The sequence below is a fragment of the Lactuca virosa genome, chromosome 4 (assembly GCF_052849685.1).
Source record: "Lactuca virosa cultivar CGN04683 chromosome 4, Lactuca_virosa_CGN04683_v6, whole genome shotgun sequence".
NCBI classification, from domain to species: domain Eukaryota; kingdom Viridiplantae; phylum Streptophyta; class Magnoliopsida; order Asterales; family Asteraceae; genus Lactuca; species Lactuca virosa.
Genome location: NC_136429.1, coordinates 177033675 through 177055233, shown reverse-complemented (window position 1 = coordinate 177055233; position 21559 = coordinate 177033675). Strand labels below are relative to the sequence as shown.

Below are 21559 nucleotides of genomic sequence, written 5' to 3'. Positions count from 1 at the left end.
CTAAAAGGATCTCATACGACACCGATATCTTTCTCCATGGACACCTGAGTCCAACAGGAACTACCAAACCCGGAAGAGGACATACCCTTCTGCCGCTACGATACCCCTTCTGACTCACCAGAATCTAAAAACTCTAGTGGCCCGTCTAACTGCCAAGCTGCCCTCTCAAGCTATCACCATGTTATTCGCTCCTCGAATAACGGACCCTAAAAAATCATTGCCCATCTGATTTTATCGTAGCGACTGATAAAGACAAGTCAAGCCCAAAAATTTGCCACCGATCACTCACACCAGACATACTAAGCGCTCCATATCATACTCGGAGGAGCGAAGGGGTCACATTACCCCAGAGACCCATCCACTGAACTGCAATCGTAATCCCATATGAACAAAGAACTCTTAACACCCTGCCCTCAAACACAAGAAAATGATCATGCTTGCTCAGAAGCATCCTCTGACATCTAACAATCATAGGCCTCAGCTCCCTCTCAGATATCCCTTTCAACCCTGAGCACCAGGTCGACTCTCGACCCCACAGCTGAACCTCCAAAGGTTACTTATTGCATGCCTCAAAACGTCTCACTGGCTTCCTCCTCACGACAACTATCTCGGCCCATTGTGACACACAAGTCACAAAGTTCGATTTACCTCGAGCGGATTCTATAATCCCATCTGAAATCGTCTCATCATCGACCTTTGTCGTCTACTACTCGTTAGTTCCATGCGTCTCGTGGTCCTTCCCATACAACGAACTGACCCACACAGGTCTAAGATATCAGATGACACCCAATACCCCTCAAAATGAAACCCATCTCTGAATCCGGAATCTCATTCGCCTACTCAATACACCACCAAAGCCAAACTCAAACTCCAGAGTCTGGTCCGACACAGAATTGGAACCACGCGTCCCAATGAAGCACTCAACTCATGACCCATGACCCACAACCCATGCGTACATCACTTCTCCAATTCCCTTCGATTGCGATAACCACAACTCAACTCAGAATATCACGATTCCCGACAAATATGGAGACCCCAGTCTCGCCCCTGATTCGACCACCAGGTTCTCGAAACTCAAAGAATAAGGCTACCCAAGCCTAAAAACTCTTATGCATCATGATCTGTCTAGAGAATAATACGGCTCCCCGTAGTATCACAACACTCCCTCTCACTAACCGTGAAGGCTACGGCCCCCTGCAGGCCTACGACACTCTCTCACTGACTCATGAATACTTCGGCTCTCCGCAGTATCACAATACTCTCTCGCTGACTGGTGAACACTACGGCTCCCTGCAGTATCACAATATTCTCTCTCACTGACTCACCATGGGCTTACTCCATGGTTTTCCCCTGATAATCTGAAGTGATTACTCCCACTCGGATCAACTCACCCTCTTATCACCCCATAATCTCCTTCCCGAGTCAACACCCCACTGAGTTCACCATCGCATACTCCACGGCTCAACATAGATATGTACACACACGCACCCAGGTTAAGCACCACTCCTGACGATAACCGTCGTGGCCAACACTTTTTCTCGCTGCAATTTACATTCTTGGGTACTCCCGTTTGACGACAATTAGCTAAAGGGATCCCGCTGGAACCATAGTCACTTGTTACTCCACTTGCCATCTCATAACTCAAGTCTCAGAATAACCCGAAATCCAGGGCATTATACCCGGATACCTCGGTACACCATCACAAAACCTCACGATGTCTTGCCTTAACCACTGATCTCCTACTTACGACATCATACTTAGATACAACATTGCATCCTTTCAGAGTCTCACAACTGATCTTCCTCTCGCACAACTCATAACTCTGGAATATTCCAACTCTCCATTGAAACACGGAGGAATCGCCAATGACTCAAAACATGTTGACGACCATATGAAACTCCCTCCTCTATTGCTCAAAACCCATGCAGGAATACACATACCGACCCGAAAGTTGGTTGCCCAATCAACTTCTACCCTTCCCAAAGTGCATATAACAACCCATACATTGAACCAGAAATTCGCAACCGCCGAAACTATCCTTACAAGCCAACCACCTCGAATTTACCATTACAACCTCGAAGAATTCCTAACCACCACAAGGTCTCCGACCAACGGCCACTTGCCGTGGAGACACTCATCCTTTCCTGAACATGTACAACATGCATTATCTCGCTCTGCACCTCGCATTGACCACCAATAACCATGTTCTCATGCATTCGTACCGTAGGTCACTATCTCCAGTCCTCTAACTGCTCTTGAACAAATCTCTGATACTCCCAATAAATACCCGGTTCTCCCCCACTTAGGGTTCGAACCATCACAATTGGCACACCAACAATCTATTCCACAGACTGTTTCACCAGGTACATCACACTTACTCTTGGAAAGTACCACATAACACTCGATGATCTTCCCGATAGAGACCAAGCAACTCCAAACATCCCGAATCTCAATTGAAAATCCTCGATAACTTCCCAACGTGACTGCCTCTAGTCATCTTGAATGCCTCAGACCGACACACCGCTGGATACTCCGACTGTCCTGAACATTCCTGACTCTCAATCTGGAAATAATGCACTATCACGCACCTCGTTTCTGATTCCTCGACCAATCTTCCAACGTCATTCCAATATCATACTGACACACTACCAGACATCTCAACTGTCATGTAGTAGTCACGACTCTCAGTCTGAAAATTAATGAACTATCACACTCCTCATCTTCGATTTCCCCAACCAACATCCCATCATGAGAATTTTCATGATAGCAGAGGCCTCACTCTCACACTCGATATCCATCATAGACGATGAGGGCCACCGCCCTGATATACTCCTTCTTGATCATCTGACACTGTTGCTAGCATATGCCCTACTATACTCAGATAGGGTATATCCGTGACGCTCTCAGTCCCCACCGGTGCCTCTCTCATGCTATAATATTACCCTGTGGCAGACATACTGCCCAGATACTCTAGTGAAAGATCGCAACCAATGCTACCCCACAGGGTTTACCTCCAAGCTCAGAACCCGGAAGCTCAATATCTCTTCTGCTTCTCACAGGAAACAGAAATAACACAACTCTGGTCATAGAAAGTGACATCTCCACTATCAGCCGATTGCTCAACTCAGACCATAATCCTCCATAAAGCACCATCTCTACTTATCTCTGAGTCTTGTGAGTCCAACTGGCATCTCACAAAAAATCTCTCGGAAACTAACTCGATTTCCCTCTCAAGGTATGCTCCATTGAAACTCATTCAACATGGCCCTCTGGCCCCACACTCTATCACATCTGATCTCAGTCTAATCAAATACAACAGGATAATTAGTAAAACCAGAAGCACTAACTACCACGAGTCATGGTACTCGAACCATGTGACCACCTCTCGATCTGCTATGAATCATGGTACCCGAACCATGTTATCTCCTCTCAATCAGCTACTTAGAACCTCTGGAATTCTACTTGTTTCGAGTACGGGTCCTCTGCTTTCAGTAGTACGGGCCCATACTACCTTCCACATCTACCCATACTTTCCACACGGTTAGTTCCAGATTTCCTAAGTGGCTACTCAACCTTCTTGATCACCAACCCTGATAAATATGGTCGCTCCCCAGTGGATACCCTCCTCTAACAGCGAACTCATCTGACTAAGGTCACTTCCTAGGCTCTCCCTAGGTCCTCACACTTCTCTGCCATCAGCTGCTGAAGAACTCCTTATGATGCCAGCCATCTACCTCCTAAATATCGTCATATTCGCTTAGTAGCTGACTCCCATCATCTAGAGTTCCAAAATGCACGAAGCAAGCAGCATTCGGGCATCGACTAATCTCCTCCAACACGTAAAACCACTCTAGGTTACAACTCTATTCGCTCTACTCACCATCAATAGGTTTCACCGAACTCAAGCAACTCTACCCCACGCGGGTATCTAACTACTCTCTCAGTAGGCTCCTACAATACTCATCTAGTCATCACTCCTATATTACTCCTCTACTCAAAGCTTTATCTCTGAAATATTCCTGCTGGATACTCTTACTCCGCACATACTCAAAACACATCACAGATAGCAAATTTCCTAGGCTAAGGCATCACAAATCAGGCAACTCTAGCCCTAAAGTATGAAATACCTATCCTATCTCCTATCATGCATCACTAATATCTCAATAATAACTCATAACACAAATAAGTAAGGGTACTTTGGGAAATCACCGTTCGGGCTCTGGCTGATTGTACACACTGCTCCTTCTCGTTTTCTCTTAGAAACTCTTGCTCGTTTTAGAAAAATCATTTCTTTTGAAATTTTTTCTCGGATCCCCAGTTTGAGCCAGACATACCCGAAGGTGTATCCGAATCCCTCAAACCAAGGCTCTGATACCAACTTGTAGTACCGTAAATTTTCAAATAAATTTTTTCATTTAAAATCGCATAATTCTCATACCACATTTCACAAAAATCTCATTTATTTAATTTACAAATCACAACTCCATAATTGTTTGATTAAAATCCAAGATCTTCAAAACATAACTCTTTCACTGGTGTGTACAATCAAGCCGGTGCCTTCCCGCAATTCCGAGGAAAACTGAAACACATAACACATAACACGGTAAACACAAAGCTTAGTGAGTTCCCCAAAATACCACATACAACACATTATCCACTCGAGGCTATAACTCTGTAAGACCCTCCGGTCAATGTGTCTCAGTGGGACCCTCCTGTCCCACAACTCTGATGGACCCTCCGATCCTAACTCTGTGGACCCTGCGGTCCTAACTCTGTAAAACACTGAATAACAGATAACATAAATCACACAGACATAATGCAGTAATATCACAGTACTCAATAAACACATACGAACCTCTGGTCACACATAAATACCACTCTAGGTAAAGTATAGTGAGAAGACTCACCTCGTAAGCTAGTTAGTAAAAATCGCATGCGCGAAATCCTCGATCTAGCCTCCGCCTATCACAAGGATAATATCTCTAATTAATATTCTCCTTACACTCAAATACACCATTCAGTGATCTCTCTTACACTCTTAGCCCTATAAATGGGTAAAAGACCATTTTACCCCTCCCTGACCTCCATTACTCATTTGACCAAACCCTAAAGTCAACAAAAGTCAAACTCAAGTCAACAGTCCATGTTTGACATGACTCGTCGAGTGCACTCTTGCGACTCGTCGAGTCCCCTCGTTTCCTCAAAAGTCTCAAGAAAGTCCAGCTCAAATCGTCGAGTTGACCCCCAACTCGCCGAGTTATCGCACAATCAAACCCATCAGGACAAACCCTCACCGACTCGTCGAGTCCGCTCCTTGACTCGACGAGTCCATTCAGACTCATATCTCATTCAGTCGTTTTTTGAAGGCAGAGAACCTTCCCAAATTCTAGATCTGCACTCCTAAGGCTCATTAATCACGTAAAGTCACAGGCTTTGCGCTCATGCATGGCATTTTGAGCTTAAAATGCCAAAACATGCCTCAAAAAGGGTTTTTCACTCAAGATCACTACTATGGTTGGATAAAGCAGGGACTTTTGGACTCTAGGGACCTCACATGGTCCAGATCTGCAGTTCAACCCTCTCAATGAACATAAAACACTCAAGGTCCTCATATTTGGGTGGAAAAACCCTAGATTCATAAAATCATGAGATCTATACAAAATAATGAGAAAGGTGCAAGCTTTATACCTTTCCCAGAAGCTCTGAAGAGAAACAATCTCAAGTAAAGCAGCATCTTCTTGACCCTTGGCTTGGAATTCTCCTCTCCTCTTCACAAGATGCACCAAACACCCACAATTAGCCAATAACTCTCTCTCAAAGCTCAAAGGTCATCTAGGGTTTGTTCTCAGGGAAGTGTAGCCGCAAATGAGGCTATAAGTGCCTTTAAATAGGCCCCAAACCCGGGGATTTAGGGTTTCTTTGCCCAACACCTACTCGGCGAGTCAGCTCTCTGACTCGTCGAGTCTGCTCATTAATTCCACGTGGCCAACCCGACCCTACTCGGCGAGTTGGACTCACAACTCGTCGAGTCATCCCATAAATTTCAAGATTTAACCATACGATAATATACCTGAAATTCCGGATGTTACAGTATGAACCCCTTTTGAGTATATCAACCTATCTCAACGTATACGTCAAGACTATCTTTAGAAGCCATATAGAGCATGACTGGAAACGTTTATTTTACACATATATTTATGACGTTTTCTTACTATTTTATACTATGTTTTTATGCTCTTTTAACCTAAAGATACTTATAATGCCTTAATTTATATTTTACAGGTATACATTGTTGCTAGAGCAGAAAGGAAGCGAAAAGGCTAGACATTGGAGCTGAATTGCAAAAAGCAAAGGAATGGATGAGAGGAAGCCTATTACGCCCAACATAATAGGGAGTATTCCCGGCGTACTGGGTTAGGTGGAAACGGGTGTAGACGTGACTTTCATGACTTACGCCCAACATACGTAAGTCGGTTTAAAAACCTATATAATGCGACTTTTGGTGAACCAGAAGAGGGATTATGACTTTTATCCATCCTTGGTCGACAAAAAACACTTTTTCTGCCGTTTTGAGGGTCTAGAAGGAGGCCAGAAGGTCGTTAAGCAGACATGAGCGAAGATATGAAGGATTGGAGAGTGGATTCATGCCTGAGATCATTTGCTTTGTTGATTCGATCATGATTAGCATTCCAATGTGATTCCATATGTGTTTACTTTCTTATTTGGGTGTTAAAACCCTTTGCTTTGTGTTTATGACTAGATGAATCTTTGAGATTATGGATTAATTGCTATTTGGATTGTTTATTCTTATTTAATTTATTTTGTTAAGTTTGATTGCAAGATTCATATGTGTTAAAGATTGTTCCTTTATTCCCTATTTATGAATTAATAGAGTTTAGATGTAATGCCCTTATCTGAATCGTTACCCATTTGGGCGTGGGTGATGAAATGTAGATGTTTCGAGCGTTCAAATTTGTTTTTGGAGCCTAAGGGTATTTTGGTAAAATGGCAGTGGGCTTTTATGGAAATTGGATTTCCGTTCGGGGATTTGTATGGCAAGTTTGAGTTCATAAAAGTGTAGAGCTTCTTGATACCTTTTCATGGATATAAGGATGGTTGAAATCAGAGTTATATCAAAGAAGTTATGGCCTTTGGAATAAGTTAGGGTTGAGGGAAGACCCTAGTACATGGGGCGTACCAAGGGAGTACGCGACACGTACTTACACAAAGGGAGTTACGTCATGCATAATGAGGAGTACACTTAGTGTACTGTGATATTGGGATCGGGGTGCGAGACCTCGTACGCTGGGCGTACGAGGGTTAGTGTGAAACCCTAAATTTTCATAATGTACCCTATAAAAGCATTATGTTAGCCTCTTTTGTTCATTTTAAGCCAACCTCCATACCCTAAAAATCCTAAATTGCCCTTGTGGCCTCTTGGTGGTGTTCTTGAGCTATTGGAAGGCTTTGATGCACATTTTTCCTTTGGGAAGGAAGGAAGAGAAGCTTGAAGTTGTTTGGCTTGGTGGAGAGGCTTTGGATCCAGAATCATCACCTTGTGGGGAAGCTTTTTGAGGTATAAAGTTTGCATCTTGGCTTGTATATGTCTAGATCTCTTCTTGGTTAGTTTATTGTGATTTTGCTCTCCTTTTTGGGTTGTTTAAGGGCTTGTTCTTCTAGATCTGGGATTATTTTGGTATCATTGAGCATAAAGGGCTTGTTCTTCCAGATGTGGGTTAGTTCATGTGAAGTCATCTATTAAGTCCCTTTTAAGCTTAAGAGCTTTATTTAGTCATGCATGGACGTAAAGTTGACAACTTTACGTGATAATCCAGCTCAAGGAGGTCATATCTGTGTTTTGGAGCTTTGTCTAAATGGATTAAAAGAAAAATCAAGTTTGGGCTGGATAGGGTGAGTATGATGGGCGTACAAGCAGGTACGCTTAGCATACAAGCGAGTACGCTGCGCGTACGTGCTTGTATGCCCCGGGTACTCGGTCTGTTTGGGCCTTGTACGTTTGGGCTTCGGTTTGGGCTATCTTTTGGTCTTGGTTGGTTGGGGCTTGGTTGGGCCATTTTAGAATATGTGTTTTGGATTAAGGAAGAGTTAATGGGCTTTAGGGTAAGGCCCATGTAAGGGTTTGGTCCCAATTTGGTAAATTGGGCCATAAATGGGCTTTGGATGATTATTAGTTTGTGTGCCTTTATGATTGTGAGTTTGGGCCTTAGTCTTAGACCAAACTAGATGAGGGGTAAAATGGTCTTTTTACCCCATATTGGATTGTTGCATTTGGTTTGGAACCCAATTGTTAATTGGGTGTTATTTGTTTGATAGCACGGGGATTTTAGCAGATCAGCGGTCAAATATTTATTCGTGGGTTCAGCTATCGAGGTGAGTCTCCTCACTTTATTATGGGTCAAAGGCACAAATGCCAACCCATTTGGTATATGTATTATAGGAAAACCAGGGGGTCTCCCTTGGCATTTTCATGAAAGACTAGGAGGTGGCTCCTGGCAGATCTGTATGCAAGTCCAGAGCTTGGACTATGGATGTCAACGAGACCAGACGAGAGCGGAAGTAGCTGCCCCGCCCCCGAAATCAGTTGTTGCCCCCACCCCCGCCCCCGCCTCCGAATCCCTCGTTTACATAGCCCCCGATCTCGCCCCGAATACCTTCACTATCCCCGATCTCGCCCCCGCTCCTATTCCACCGTTTTATAGGCTTAAAATTGATTTTTTTTTGCTAAAACAAATTGTTATATTTTTGGCTAAAAAACTATTTTTCATAACTTTAAAATCTTAAAATCTAGTTTTTTTAACAACTAAAAAATTAAAAATCCAATATTACAAATTCAACATTACGAAACGACAAATCGAACAAACTTACAAATATAAAATACGACAAATCCAACATACAAAAAAAAGTATGACATGTCTAAAAATATATGACCAATTCACTATCGTATCTTTGTACGATATGAAGTGGAAGAAAGTCAAGAAAACCTAAAATTAGGTCATATATTCTCTCTCTCTCTCTCTCTATATATATATATATATATATATATATATATATATATATATATTTCTTTATTAAATATATATATTTTTATATAAATATACAAACAGGGCCCCCGCGGGAGTACGGGACAGAAATACCCACTCTCGCCCCCGGTCCTGAAAATAAAACGGGGTTTAATCCCACTCCCGCCCCCGCCCCTGCCCCCGAATTATTTAAAAAATTAATCCCGTATGGAATCGGGGTCCCACGGGAGCAGGGTCCCACGAAAGTTTTTGACATCCCTAGTTTAGACTCTGGCAGTTAAGTAGATTTAGACTATATGCTAGTTGTCTTTATGATGCTTGCATGGAAGACCATGAGGTGTCTCCTGGCACTTGTCTGTAAGACCCAGGGTTTTGGCCCCCGGCTTGGCATGAAAAGACCATGATACGGCTCGTGGCATAATGGAAAGACTATGGTTGGCACATAGGACCTCCTATTGGATGTTTGATATGTATGACTCGTATGTCACTACAAGAAAAATGACTTACAGTCACACCAAAAAAGTGTGACCATATGCGTATAGTGACATTTTATTTTTTTCACTGAAAGTGTGACGGAAGGTGACGCCATCGTATGACTCTTATGGTCACTTTAAAATGTAGTGTTCGTATGATATGAAAACATGTGGCCGTATTATAAAAGTGTGGCAAATGTGTATGGAATTTTGTTCCTTAAATATCCAATATTGTAGCGTTAAACCGTCAGTAGTCACATATATTTAGTAAACATTGTGACTGTATATCACCAACTTGCGACATTCATGATGTTTTAGTGTAGTTGTTTTCTTCTATATTGTCACACAGTTTAAATTTTATTAAGAATATTGTGTATCTTTTGTAAACATATAATTATGGTGAGTGTGACCATGTTTGCTAAATGGCCATATGTAATTACTTCCATAAGTGGCGAATTGGTAATTATTAGTCACAAAAAACAATCAATTTTTGTGACTATAACTTATCATATAGAGACACACAATTAAGTGAAATACAATCATAAGTATTATAAAGACACACATTTTGTTAAAATTAAGGACTATTTGGTATCGTATTAAGACTATTGGGTATATTTTAGACACATATAATTACAGTGAACATGTCCATGTTCGGTAAATGGACACATAATTAATGATGTAAGTGACGATTAGCTAGTATTTAGTCTCAACAACAATCAATTATGGTATTTATTTGCCGCATAAATTGTTTTTCATGTTGTTATTGTTTAACTTAGTCACAAGAACTTTAGAATAAACATCATTTTAAATCAATTGTAGTCTCAAAATTCTTGTATATTATGGCTATTGTTAACCATTTAGCCACACGCTAAAAATTGATGTAAAGTAACCATTGTATATTTTTAGAGACATTAAAAACCAATAAAACATGGCAAAATTTATATTACAACCACTTTAACTTACTATTTATTGTTACTTTTTATTCATTGTAGACACATCAAAATAATTTAAATTAAATTAACGAAACCCAACAATATGAAACGAAAACAAAATTCATAATTTGATATTACTAATAATTGAAATCCAAATCCATACATTACATTCCAAATTAAAATATCAAAGAAAAGAAAATTGTCCTCATTTCAAGAATTTAAATAATTGTTAAAAAATCAAACACATCATAAACGAAAACCTAAACATAACTAGGCATTCATCTTGTTTGTATTGCTCCTTGTCTTCTTGAGAAGGGCATCAGATGAGGAAGCTTTGTGAACGGGTTGACAACAATTAGGATGCTTCCTGTGTATGTCTAACATAAACACCAAGAACAGATTCAAAATGAAGCAATGCAAAAATCAAGGATAATGTGGTATGAAGAAAGGTAAAAGAACAAAGTTCACCAGCCTCACTAAGCAAATTAGCTGATCCCTTTGTGAAATAATTCACTTTACTCAACTGTCTTATGTATCACTATCTCCTACTCTAAAATGAAAGAGAATCACGACATCTTGGGGAACTTTAAAGGAGAAGTATGTATGTATAACAAATAATAAAAATACATATAGAGTTATAAATGATAACTAGTCAAATGAATCTTCATAAATTTATTTGTATAAAAATACATATAGAGTTATAAATGATAACTGATTTTACCTTATCAGGGAATACCTTCTAATGGGTGCCTTTTGGAAATCAATCAAGATAAAACTTCCTCTGTTTCATTCAGACCAGTATCAACTATCAACCAATTGTTTCATTCCTACAAAGTTTCAACAAGTGAGAAGGTTGGAATTTTCATAATTAAGAAAAAGAGTTGTGATGTGATAGATACGTTTGGGAAACTTGCTGTAAGGGGAAGCGTAAGAGCAACATCATCCCTTGCAATATTTTTCCAGACACCACCACGCTTTCCTTCCTGCATGGTAAACTAAGAAACACAACATATATACAATAAGGACAAAGGAATCCAAAAGGCAACTGAAACAATCAACAACAATGTTTTTACCTCGACAGTTATCCAACATGAAATAGCAGCCAATAAAGGAAGAATATAGAATGCATCAACAGTGGTAAGGTCGATGAACCAAGATGCCCCACCAGTTTGAAAAGATGGAACCTTTTCCACCATGTTCTCAATCTGCACATTACTACTTACTCAAAACTTACAACACATTCCAAAAATGTAGTATTATATATTATTAAAAGATTGAAGCTGCCATTTGGGATATAATATGTTTTACTTACAGCAAGGAAAAAGCCGACAAAGACAGGGACTTGGATGAAAAGCCTGGTCAATTGAGTATACATAGCAGCGGAATACCTGCACAAATATTCAGTTCCAATTATAACATTATTATCATGCAAAAACAAAGGCTTAACATTGATCATGTCAAGCAGAAGCTCACACTAAGGAACAATGGAAAGTGCTTACTCCATATATACTCTCTTCTTTTGTGCCTCAACTTCAGCTACAGCCGTTGGACTCATGCTCTGAAAAGGTTACTAATAATTTTTAATAATAAAAATAATCAAGGGCCAAAGAGTTTCATCTTCTTAAAAGGATAAGCATGTCGAATTCAATAAACAAACATTAAGAGCACTGCACATGCAAGAAGTCCCCCAGTCTTCTATTTGCATCAATAATTAATTATTCATGACCAAAAGTTATATGGTAGCATCAAATTAAGGATATTGATTCACAGCATGTTATTCAATAGCTTTAACTTCCGTTTTGAAACAATATATTATAATTTAGACAAAGGTGGCTCTTTATACATAGTGCACCAGCATAAACATGAACTTTTCATCTATGTAACATGTAAGATGACAAATGACAGAAGAAGTTTGATGATGGGCATACCTTATCTTCCATCTTTTGTTGAATCTGCTCCAATTTTGGCCCCAAAATCTGTATGCAAAATGTCAACAGATCAATGCTACCTCTGAACAATATAACTCAATATACTATTATACTCAGGACTCAGGAGTCAGGACACACACCCATAGAGAGATGGGGAGAGATGTTGACTGATGTTTTACATATATTGGCTTTCAACTTCAAATGTATGAACTAATAAATATGTTAGGCAAATGAGTAGAGCTCACAGTTAACTTTGAGGCAACCTTGTGCTGATTAATCATGATTGGAGCCAACAAGGTTCTAATAGCAACAGTTGTTATTACTATGCTTGCCCACCTGAAAGTGACAAAAAATTGATGTTAATTCTTTCAATAATCAATATACATATGCATCGGAAGTATAGCACATAACATGATCGATCATGGAACTGTAACAACTTCAACTAGGCATTCACACTTCATTGTTATACATGAGTCATGACATACAAACTACGAGCCAGCAGATGCCTATGTCATTAAAAGCCTATTAATTATGTCAGAACAGAGTATAACATGGTGTTTGAATACTTCTACACCATAAAGGCACCCATTAGAAGGTATTACCTGATAAGGTAAAATCAATATTATTTAAAATCAATTAATCAAATGCTTTTAAAATGGAAGAAGAACTTACCTTCACAAATGACAACGATAGATGTTGGAGGGATTCCGGAGGAGCAGACGATGTTGGAGGATATCTGGAGGAGTAGAAGGCGTAGCATCGACTGGAAGGCGACCACGAAGAGCCAAAGAAGGTTGGTGACGGTGGCTTCTATTCATCGGAGGTGGCAGAACAACAAATCTATATACCACCTCCTATCGGTCGGACAAGAACTCATCGATAGAGCAAGTTGCTCTGGAATTTCTGGTGACAGACGACCTAATTTTACCCGCGGTTCCTTGAAATTCACCTACATGTGCGCCGATTAAGCAAGAAATTAGGAAGGAAAACCTACACAATCTCGTTCAGCGGTTGAAATCAACTCAATCGAAGACTAATCACCGAGTCAGTAGCGTAGATCGTAGAGCAAAAGCAGATTTTGAGCGATTCTTGAGCGTAGAAACACATATGAGAGAACGGCGATTCTTGAGCGTAGAAACAGATATGAGAGAACGGAGCCCTCGCCCTTGTATATTTGGGAAGAATTCGAATAAAAAAAAGAAATTAAGAGAAAATAAAGATAAAATGCATTAATATTTGGGAGGGAGTTTAAATTTAATGTGTGTGAAAGTGAAGTTCAAATAAAATCTCGAGTGGGAAATTGAAATTTTCATTTGAAATTTTGAATGATGGTGTTTAATATATATATATATATATATATATATATATATATATATATATATATATATATATATATGTGTGTGTGTGTGTGTGTGTGTGTGTATAGAAAGGTTCGGAATTCTGAGAATCGTGTATAACACTTTCAAATTAAAGTATTTGGGTGGTACTCCCAATCTTTAATCGGATAAGACTCAGAATTGAGAGAAAAAAAACAGAAGAGAGAATGTTTTGATGTTATGAAGAAGAAGTGTACCAACAACAGATTTCGGATATGATCATATAACAAAAAAACTTCATGTCTTAAAACTGCCACATGACCGTTTTATGTCCTAAAACTGTCCACAAACAGTCATAAACCAACTTAAATCCGGGTCTAGAATATGGATCACAAAACCGGGTACATTTATCAAAAACCGGGAACAAAACCGGGTCTAGAACTCGATCCCAGCCAGGGGCTCTGCCCCTTGGACCCCGCTCCCAGGGGCGCTGCCCCCGGACCCCCGTTGGTTCAGGGGCTTCGCCCCTAAATAGCAGTATACTTTCAACAAAGACAAAATTAAACAATGTGCACTCCGTACCATACCGATTTGTTCAATGCTTAAGCCCTTAGTCCTATACATCAAGTCCTAACTCATAATAAATAATTCATACACCAAAAGTCATATGACTTAAACCCTAAGCCTTGGTACATAATCCATAAGCCATGAAATATGAGCCATAAGCCATAAACCATAAGCAATATGCCCTAAACCCTGACTTAAGCACTAAACCATAAGCCATGACATATGAGCCATAAGCCATAAGTCATAAGCCATAAGCCATGACATATGAGCCATATGCCTTAATCACCTAAGCCCCAAGCCTTAAACCCTAAGTCATAAGCCTTAAGCATTAAGTTATAAGCCATAAAACATAAGCCTTAAGCATTAAACCATAAGTTGTAAGCCATAAGTCTTTAAATACCATAAGTATAAGCACTTATCCTTAAGCCTTAAGCCCTAAGCCCTAAGTCATAAGTCATAAGTTATAAGCCATAAGCCATAAGTCATAAGCCCTAAACCTTATCTCCTAAGCCATAAGCCTTATTCCCTAAGCCATACATCAAAAGCTACAAACCATATCCCCTAAGCCCTTAGCCCTAATACATAAACTATAAGCCTTAAGCCCTAAGCCATACCACCTTTAACCATAAGATATAAGCCACAAGCAATAAGCAACAAACCATAAGACGTAAGTTGTAAGCCCTAAGCGTTTAGTTACAAAACATAATCCCTAAGCCCTAAGCCTTAACACATAAAATATAAGCCTTAAGCCCTAATCTATACCACCTTTAACCATATGCTATAAGCCATGAGCGATATTCCATACATCATAAGATTTAAGTTGTAAGCACTAAGCCTTTAGCCATAAGCCATAATCTATAATCCATAAACCATAAAACCTAGGCCATAAGCATAATCCCTACACCTTACGCCTTAAGCAAGGTGCCATAAGAAATATCTAGTAACCCATAAACCATAAACCATAAGCCAAAATCCCTAAGTCCTACAACATAATCCCTAAGTCGTACACCTTAAGCCTTAAACCATAAGTATTAATCTATAAGCAATATGTTATAAGCATTAACCAAACCCTAAACCATTAACCAAAAGCTACAAGTTTGGTCCAAAATAGGTTTGGCTTGCAAGGATGGTCCAATAGTTTCGTTTTGTTGCGAGTTTAGTCCAATGGCTTGTACACTTATTCCCACAAGCTCATAACTTCTCATGTATGAATTGGGGTTTTAGAGTTATATATGTCGTAAGGTTTATGACTTAGGGCTTCGCTTTAATTTATTTAATATTTCCATTTTTTTTGCATCCAGAATGAATAGTCACAAAACACATCCTTTGTATCATAATATTGCATTGGTCTCAAAGAAACTCACACACACATACACGTACACACACACACACACACACACACACACACACATATATATATATATATATATATATATATATATATATTCTAAACTATTTTAAATTTCTCCTCAAAATTTTAGTTTCCTGGTATAATTTCACTCTTCCCATAAAAATAATATTGCATTGGTCTCAAAGAAACTCACACACACATACACGTACACACACACACACACACATATATATATATATATATATATATATATATATATATATATATATATATATTCTAAACTATTTTAAATTTCTCCTCAAAATTTTAGTTTCCCAGTATAATTTCACTCTTCCCACAAAAAATTAAAAGCCCTAATTATATTTCCCACCTAAAAATTGGCTCTAACATTCCAATCAGTTCGTCGGCCTCTCCATACAAATCACTCGTCGGCGACATCTCCACCATACGATCTCCTGATTGCTAGCACCTCTCTGTGAATCATCTGCCACCACTTCTCGCCTTATTGCAACCTGAATGTCTCTAAATATTGAAGCCATATACTACCTCCCATGCCCGTGTTCCCCTTTGAGGACACTGATGGCCGACTGCACCTTCCTCACCAACGATTGACGTTTCTTGTAGTCACCCTACATGACGCCCATCGCCCTCACCTTCACCAGATGGCCCGTTACCCCGCCTCCTACCTTTTTCACATACATCTCCTTCAATAACCATAACCGTTCAAAATCAGATTGAAGCAATAGATTGCAATCGATATGTATATATTCGATTATTATAGATACTGTATTCACGGAATCACAAATCACTGTCTCATTGCATCCTCAGTTCCTGTCTCTTCACACAGCCATTGGCAAATCAATTTTATCTTCCTGCTTCTGTATCACTACACCACCATAGCCCCACATCACAGTGACACCTGCCCCCAATTACAGTGGTGTAGCCACCATAGCACCGGCACCAGGTACCACCTCCACCATTGCATTAGCTACAAGTTATTCTTTCTTTCCTTTCAGACTTTTAGTTGTGTTTTCTTGCTATTAGTCAATAGTTCACCTTGTATTTGGAGAATATCCATAATTGGGATGCTGAAAGTTGTGTTTTCTTTCTTTCTTTCCATTCAGACTTACCATTTGTCGCCTCTCCATTTCAGGTATGCTTCTTGTTCTTAAGGTCTTTCTCTGTTTTTGTCTTGTTTGTCTCTATGTGACCTCATCTCTATTTTTTAGTCTCATTGCTGCGATTTGAAGGGGCTAAAACGTAGATAGAAACCTGTGACAAGTTATTCTTGGTCTTATGGGATAGACTTGATACTTAGATTATTATAAAAAAATAATAGTTGCAAATTATTATTAGAATCTGGAATGATGTGTTTGATTGTAAAATTTCTTTACATGTAGTTAGCATATGGGAATTGTCTTGGAGAGGTCAAAAGCAATATGGTTTGGGAGAGATACACTTGGAAGGCAAAGCCTTCTTCTTTATTGGCCAAGTACAAAAGAGCCCTGATTCACACTTTCTTCTGAATCAACACCTGGAATTTGATAAACTGCATTGTTGGGAAGAACTACATGTAGGGCCTATAACCTGTCTATGAATTCACCAATAATGGATGATAATCTGATGGGTGAAGTCAAAAGGCATAATTGGGCGGACCCCTTGCTGGAAACTCATTGAGTGGGATAAAACTTTTGTTGAACCCAAAACTAAAGATTTTACCGAATATCTTTTTACCATATTATACCATCAAACTTTTCTGGTGTAATATTCTTATAACACAAAGTTAATTTTTCAGTTTTTTACTGTAATGGTAGATGACATGTTATAACATAAACTGCATATTATAGCAATGTACTTTCGTTATGCAATGTTAGACAAAGTTGTATTCTTTTCATTTATTTATCATACTTTTCTGTTAAAGAAAGTTGTATTATTTTCATTTTTTAATGGTGTATGATCTGGTGCAATTAAAAGAATAGATGACAAAAATGGCAATTTGGTCCTTTCTTATAGCTGTTATTCAATACAACTATATTGTTATTTGTTTTTGTTTTTATTATTTTTATTATTTTTTTTTTTTGCTTTTTTCAAAAATTGTTTCTGTTGACGTAACTTTACAAAACTGTCATTCAATTTTTTTCATTAATTTATACAACCCTTTAATTGCAAATAAAGCAATGTAATTTTGTAAAATGGTGTGATTGACCTTTTTGTTCATTTTTAATTTTGCCAAATGATATCAAAGAAAAAAATAGTCAAATTTACGAGTCATCCAAAAAGTCTAAAATTGTCATTTTTTTGTATAATAACTTAACCAAGAAACAATTTCAATTTTACATCAACAAATTTTCATTTTATGAAGACTATTCTTTAAACTTACAAATACAATAGTTCAACCAGAATGAACATTACATAAATATAGTAACATATTCAATAAACGACCCATAATTATACCGATAAGAAATTATTGTTCTTTTATAACTATATTTACATATAGACACATATAATAACTGTAATCATAACTAAATGCTACCTACACTTACAATATTTGTTTCTTCTCAAAGCCAATTCATCATATTTTGACACACCTAATAAAAAGTAAATGACCATAAATAACCAATACTAACTTGTTTTCTTGCGTTTACTAAGTACAACTAATACAGAACCGCCCTATGGACACACAAATATTTAGTGTGACCATATGTATCACCTTTTAGCTACTTTGTCTATTATGTGGCTAAAAAGGAACCAGGTTATAGACACACATACAACTGACTCATGTGACAATACGTTTATCTATTGTCAAAAAAAGTATGACAATCTTGATCGATATCTGTGGCTGATTGTGACCTATGGCCTCAGTGTTCGAGTGTGACTAATATTGGTCACATTTAGTATAATTAAGTGTGGTTAAAGTTCTGATTATCTATATAATGGCCACACAAACTAATTTAAATGTATCCAAAAACAGTCTCTAAATTTTTTTAGTGACCTTTGGCCACACTTTTAATAAAAAGTGTCACAGGCCGTTTTTCGGAAAGTGTGACTGTAGGTCACTTTTGTACTAGTGTGTTATGTTTGGTATGTGGTATTTGTGGAACTCACTAAGCTTTGTGCTTACATTTTGTGGTTGATGGTTTTAGGTACTCATGGTTCGAAAGGGAAGGGTTCAGCTTGATCACAACGTATACACCTATGTTTTTCGCAAACTCGTGATTTTGGGAATGTACTCTGATAATTGTTTTGTTTTGAAATACTTTTTAAATGTTTGAATAAAGGATGATTGAGTGTTTGATTATATTAAAAATGAAAATTTTATCCTATGATTTTTAGGACGTTACATTAGATAACCATTCTAACTGTGTTAATTTGAATCATAGTTGTCCATGATCATTGGTAATTATGACTAGAGTTAGATCAAAACCTAGGGTTTGGAAATAAATTGATGAACTTTAATTTGTGTCTATGAGTAGATTACCATTTTATGCATGATTTAATTCCAATGATTATTAGGATCAATAAAGATCAAATCTTGCTTAATACAAACTAAACACTTATTTGCACGATTGTTTGTTCACTAGATCACTGAATTAATAACTATGTTAAAATCAAAGGATTAGTAGTTAGATCATGATGCTAGTCATATTAGGAATTAGTGAATAATGAATAAATATCCATTGTACTTAGTAGTTAGCTAGTATTTGGAGATATAATTTGTCTAACCCAAAGTACCTAAATAGATCTGTCTTCAGTCAGTTTATCGATAATTGCTGTTTAATTGTTTATTTGAGATTTAATTCCATAAAACCCTTCTTTACTACTTTTGTGTGTTTAGTGTAACGTATAATCAAAAACTCCAAATTAATTCACCACCATTCCCTTGTGTTCGACACCTGGTCATACCACAACTATGCTCTTGCACGATTAGGTACACTTCCTAGTGTGTTTATTAGTTCCGTTGGGATAAAAATCAGTTTTTTATAACTTTAAACCTTGAGCAAGTAAAATATATACATTAAAACACACATCAATTACAATACTCAAATTTTATGGTCGTAACATAAACTGTAATCTCAAAAAATGAGGAAACACTCTTCTCTGTTCCTTGTCAATGTCTATAAGCACCTAAGATTGTTAAACTCAAAATTCTTTTTAAGTCCATATAAGGCAACTTGATTTTCATATGCATCTTTACGTGCCATATAGAGCATGATAAAATACTCAAATTTTCTGGCCGTTACATAAACTTTAATCTAAAAAATTGAGTAAATGCTCTTCTTTGTTCCTTCTCAATGTCTATAAGCACCTAGGATTATTACACTCAAAATTCTTTTTAAGTCCATATAGGGCAACTTGATTTCCAAATGCATCTTTTTGTATTTTTTTCTTTTGATTTAGTTTGTTAGTGGCAAATAGGTTATCTGGTCTTGGTCGCCGATGGTGCATAGTGGTGGTTGATGGTTGTGTACTGTTATAGTTGTTGAATGTTCCTAAGAAAATAAGAACCAGTTGAATGTTCTTCAAATATTTATAAATTATATATTTATAAAATCAAATAATAATAATAATAATAATAATAATAATAGGATTTTAAAAAATATATAATAATAAAAAAAAGGCATATGTATGCCATGTGGGTGCAGAGTTTTGCTGACAGGAAACCATGTGGCATGCCACATCATCATTGTAATCCACAGTCCCCTTTCCCCTTACAATATTAATAATGACATTTTTGACATATTTGTTGAAAGTTTGGGGGACTTAGAATACAATTAAGGTTAATGACTGCGGGCTTGGGGATCTAACAGGGTTTCCCTATTGTGGGCTTAGAGAGTGGGTTTTCACAATAGGACAAACTGCTTTAAAAGTTGGATCATGTAAAGTGGCAAAACATGAGAAAACGTGCCTGAAAAATCAACAAACATTTATATCTTTTGCATTTGATACTTTCGGTTTCCTTGCGCCAGAAGCTGTGCAGCTACTCAATAGAGTCCAACGGGTCATGCATAGTAATGTTATGACCCCAAGATCTATAGATGTTGTTTTTAAAAGAATTAGTTTTGTCATCCAAAAAAAGGTTGTAACACAGGTTGTTGCTCGTTTATCCGCTACGTCTATGTAAAACATTTTTCTTTAAATGGATAATTAATCATCAAAAAAATATATATGTTAATGACCAAATAAGACCTAAACCTAAAGTTTGTGGGCTATAGTAACATTAACCCAATAAGATTCCATTCAAACCTTCAATAGTTTATGCACAAGATATAAGAAGCATTGCATTAGGGAAGACTTGTAAAAAGGCAATGCTCTTTAGTTTTGATCACATCCAATTATTACAAAGTGCATACCAACAAGGATATTAAAACTATCCTCCATTACGTATGGAAAGAATTCAAGATGATAAAGACCTCAATTATGAATTGGAATTTGCTTGGCTAGTATTGCTGGGCTCCTCAGAGGAATAGCAAAAGACATTGAATGTAACACGTACCAAAAAGCAATACAGTGATCAAATACGTGGTTAAAGGTACCTTTCATGATAACATCACAGCGCTTAAGAAGCAACTTGTACGCATACAAGCTCTTGTTGGTTGGATCGAACTGCCTATTGACATCCTTTCCCTTGACAGTGAAGTTGTGGTCTTACAATAATTGAAAAATGTTTCTAATATAAAACCAGGTAAATTTTCTTAGCCATTTAAAATGCGACTAGAAAGGCAAGCACTTTTTCTATCCGAAAATGGTGGTGAAGGTAATTTCAATTATGCAAGCACTAAAACAAAAGATTGGGCAATTGAGAATCATATCTAATCAATTTGTACGTAGTACACCCATGCTTTAAAGTAAGATAAGCTTACGAAAGCAGATAATGATTTCTATGTTCAATCAGCGCAAATAGATGGGTGGGTGACATATGCATCAAAAAATGGCCACCTGGACGTCCACAG

At 37.9% G+C, this 21559-nt stretch overlaps 1 protein-coding gene across 1 annotated transcript; it reads right to left on the bottom strand.

Moving 5' to 3' along the window:
- Positions 1–11206: 11206 nt before the first annotated feature.
- On the bottom strand, positions 11207–12835 carry LOC145105389 (mitochondrial inner membrane protein OXA1-like). Its single transcript, XM_079042505.1, has 8 exons — positions 12831–12835; positions 12620–12710; positions 12375–12422; positions 11946–12004; positions 11759–11834; positions 11520–11651; positions 11346–11429; positions 11207–11227 (listed from the first exon to the last, which is right to left on the bottom strand). Exons 1-8 carry the CDS (start codon positions 12833–12835, stop codon positions 11207–11209), a joined length of 516 nt encoding a protein of 171 aa, XP_078898631.1.
- Between the last annotated feature and the right edge of the window lie 8724 nt (positions 12836–21559).

Excerpts from the sequence above, each read along its gene's own strand:
- LOC145105389 (XM_079042505.1), bottom strand. Across the intron at positions 12,423-12,619 it reads AGGTTGCCTCAAAGTTAACT|ATTTTGGGGCCAAAATTGGA; the intron begins GTGAGCTCTACT and ends TTTTGCATACAG. Across the intron at positions 11,228-11,345 it reads TTACAGCAAGTTTCCCAAAC|AGGAAGTTTTATCTTGATTG; the intron begins GTATCTATCACA and ends TGAATGAAACAG.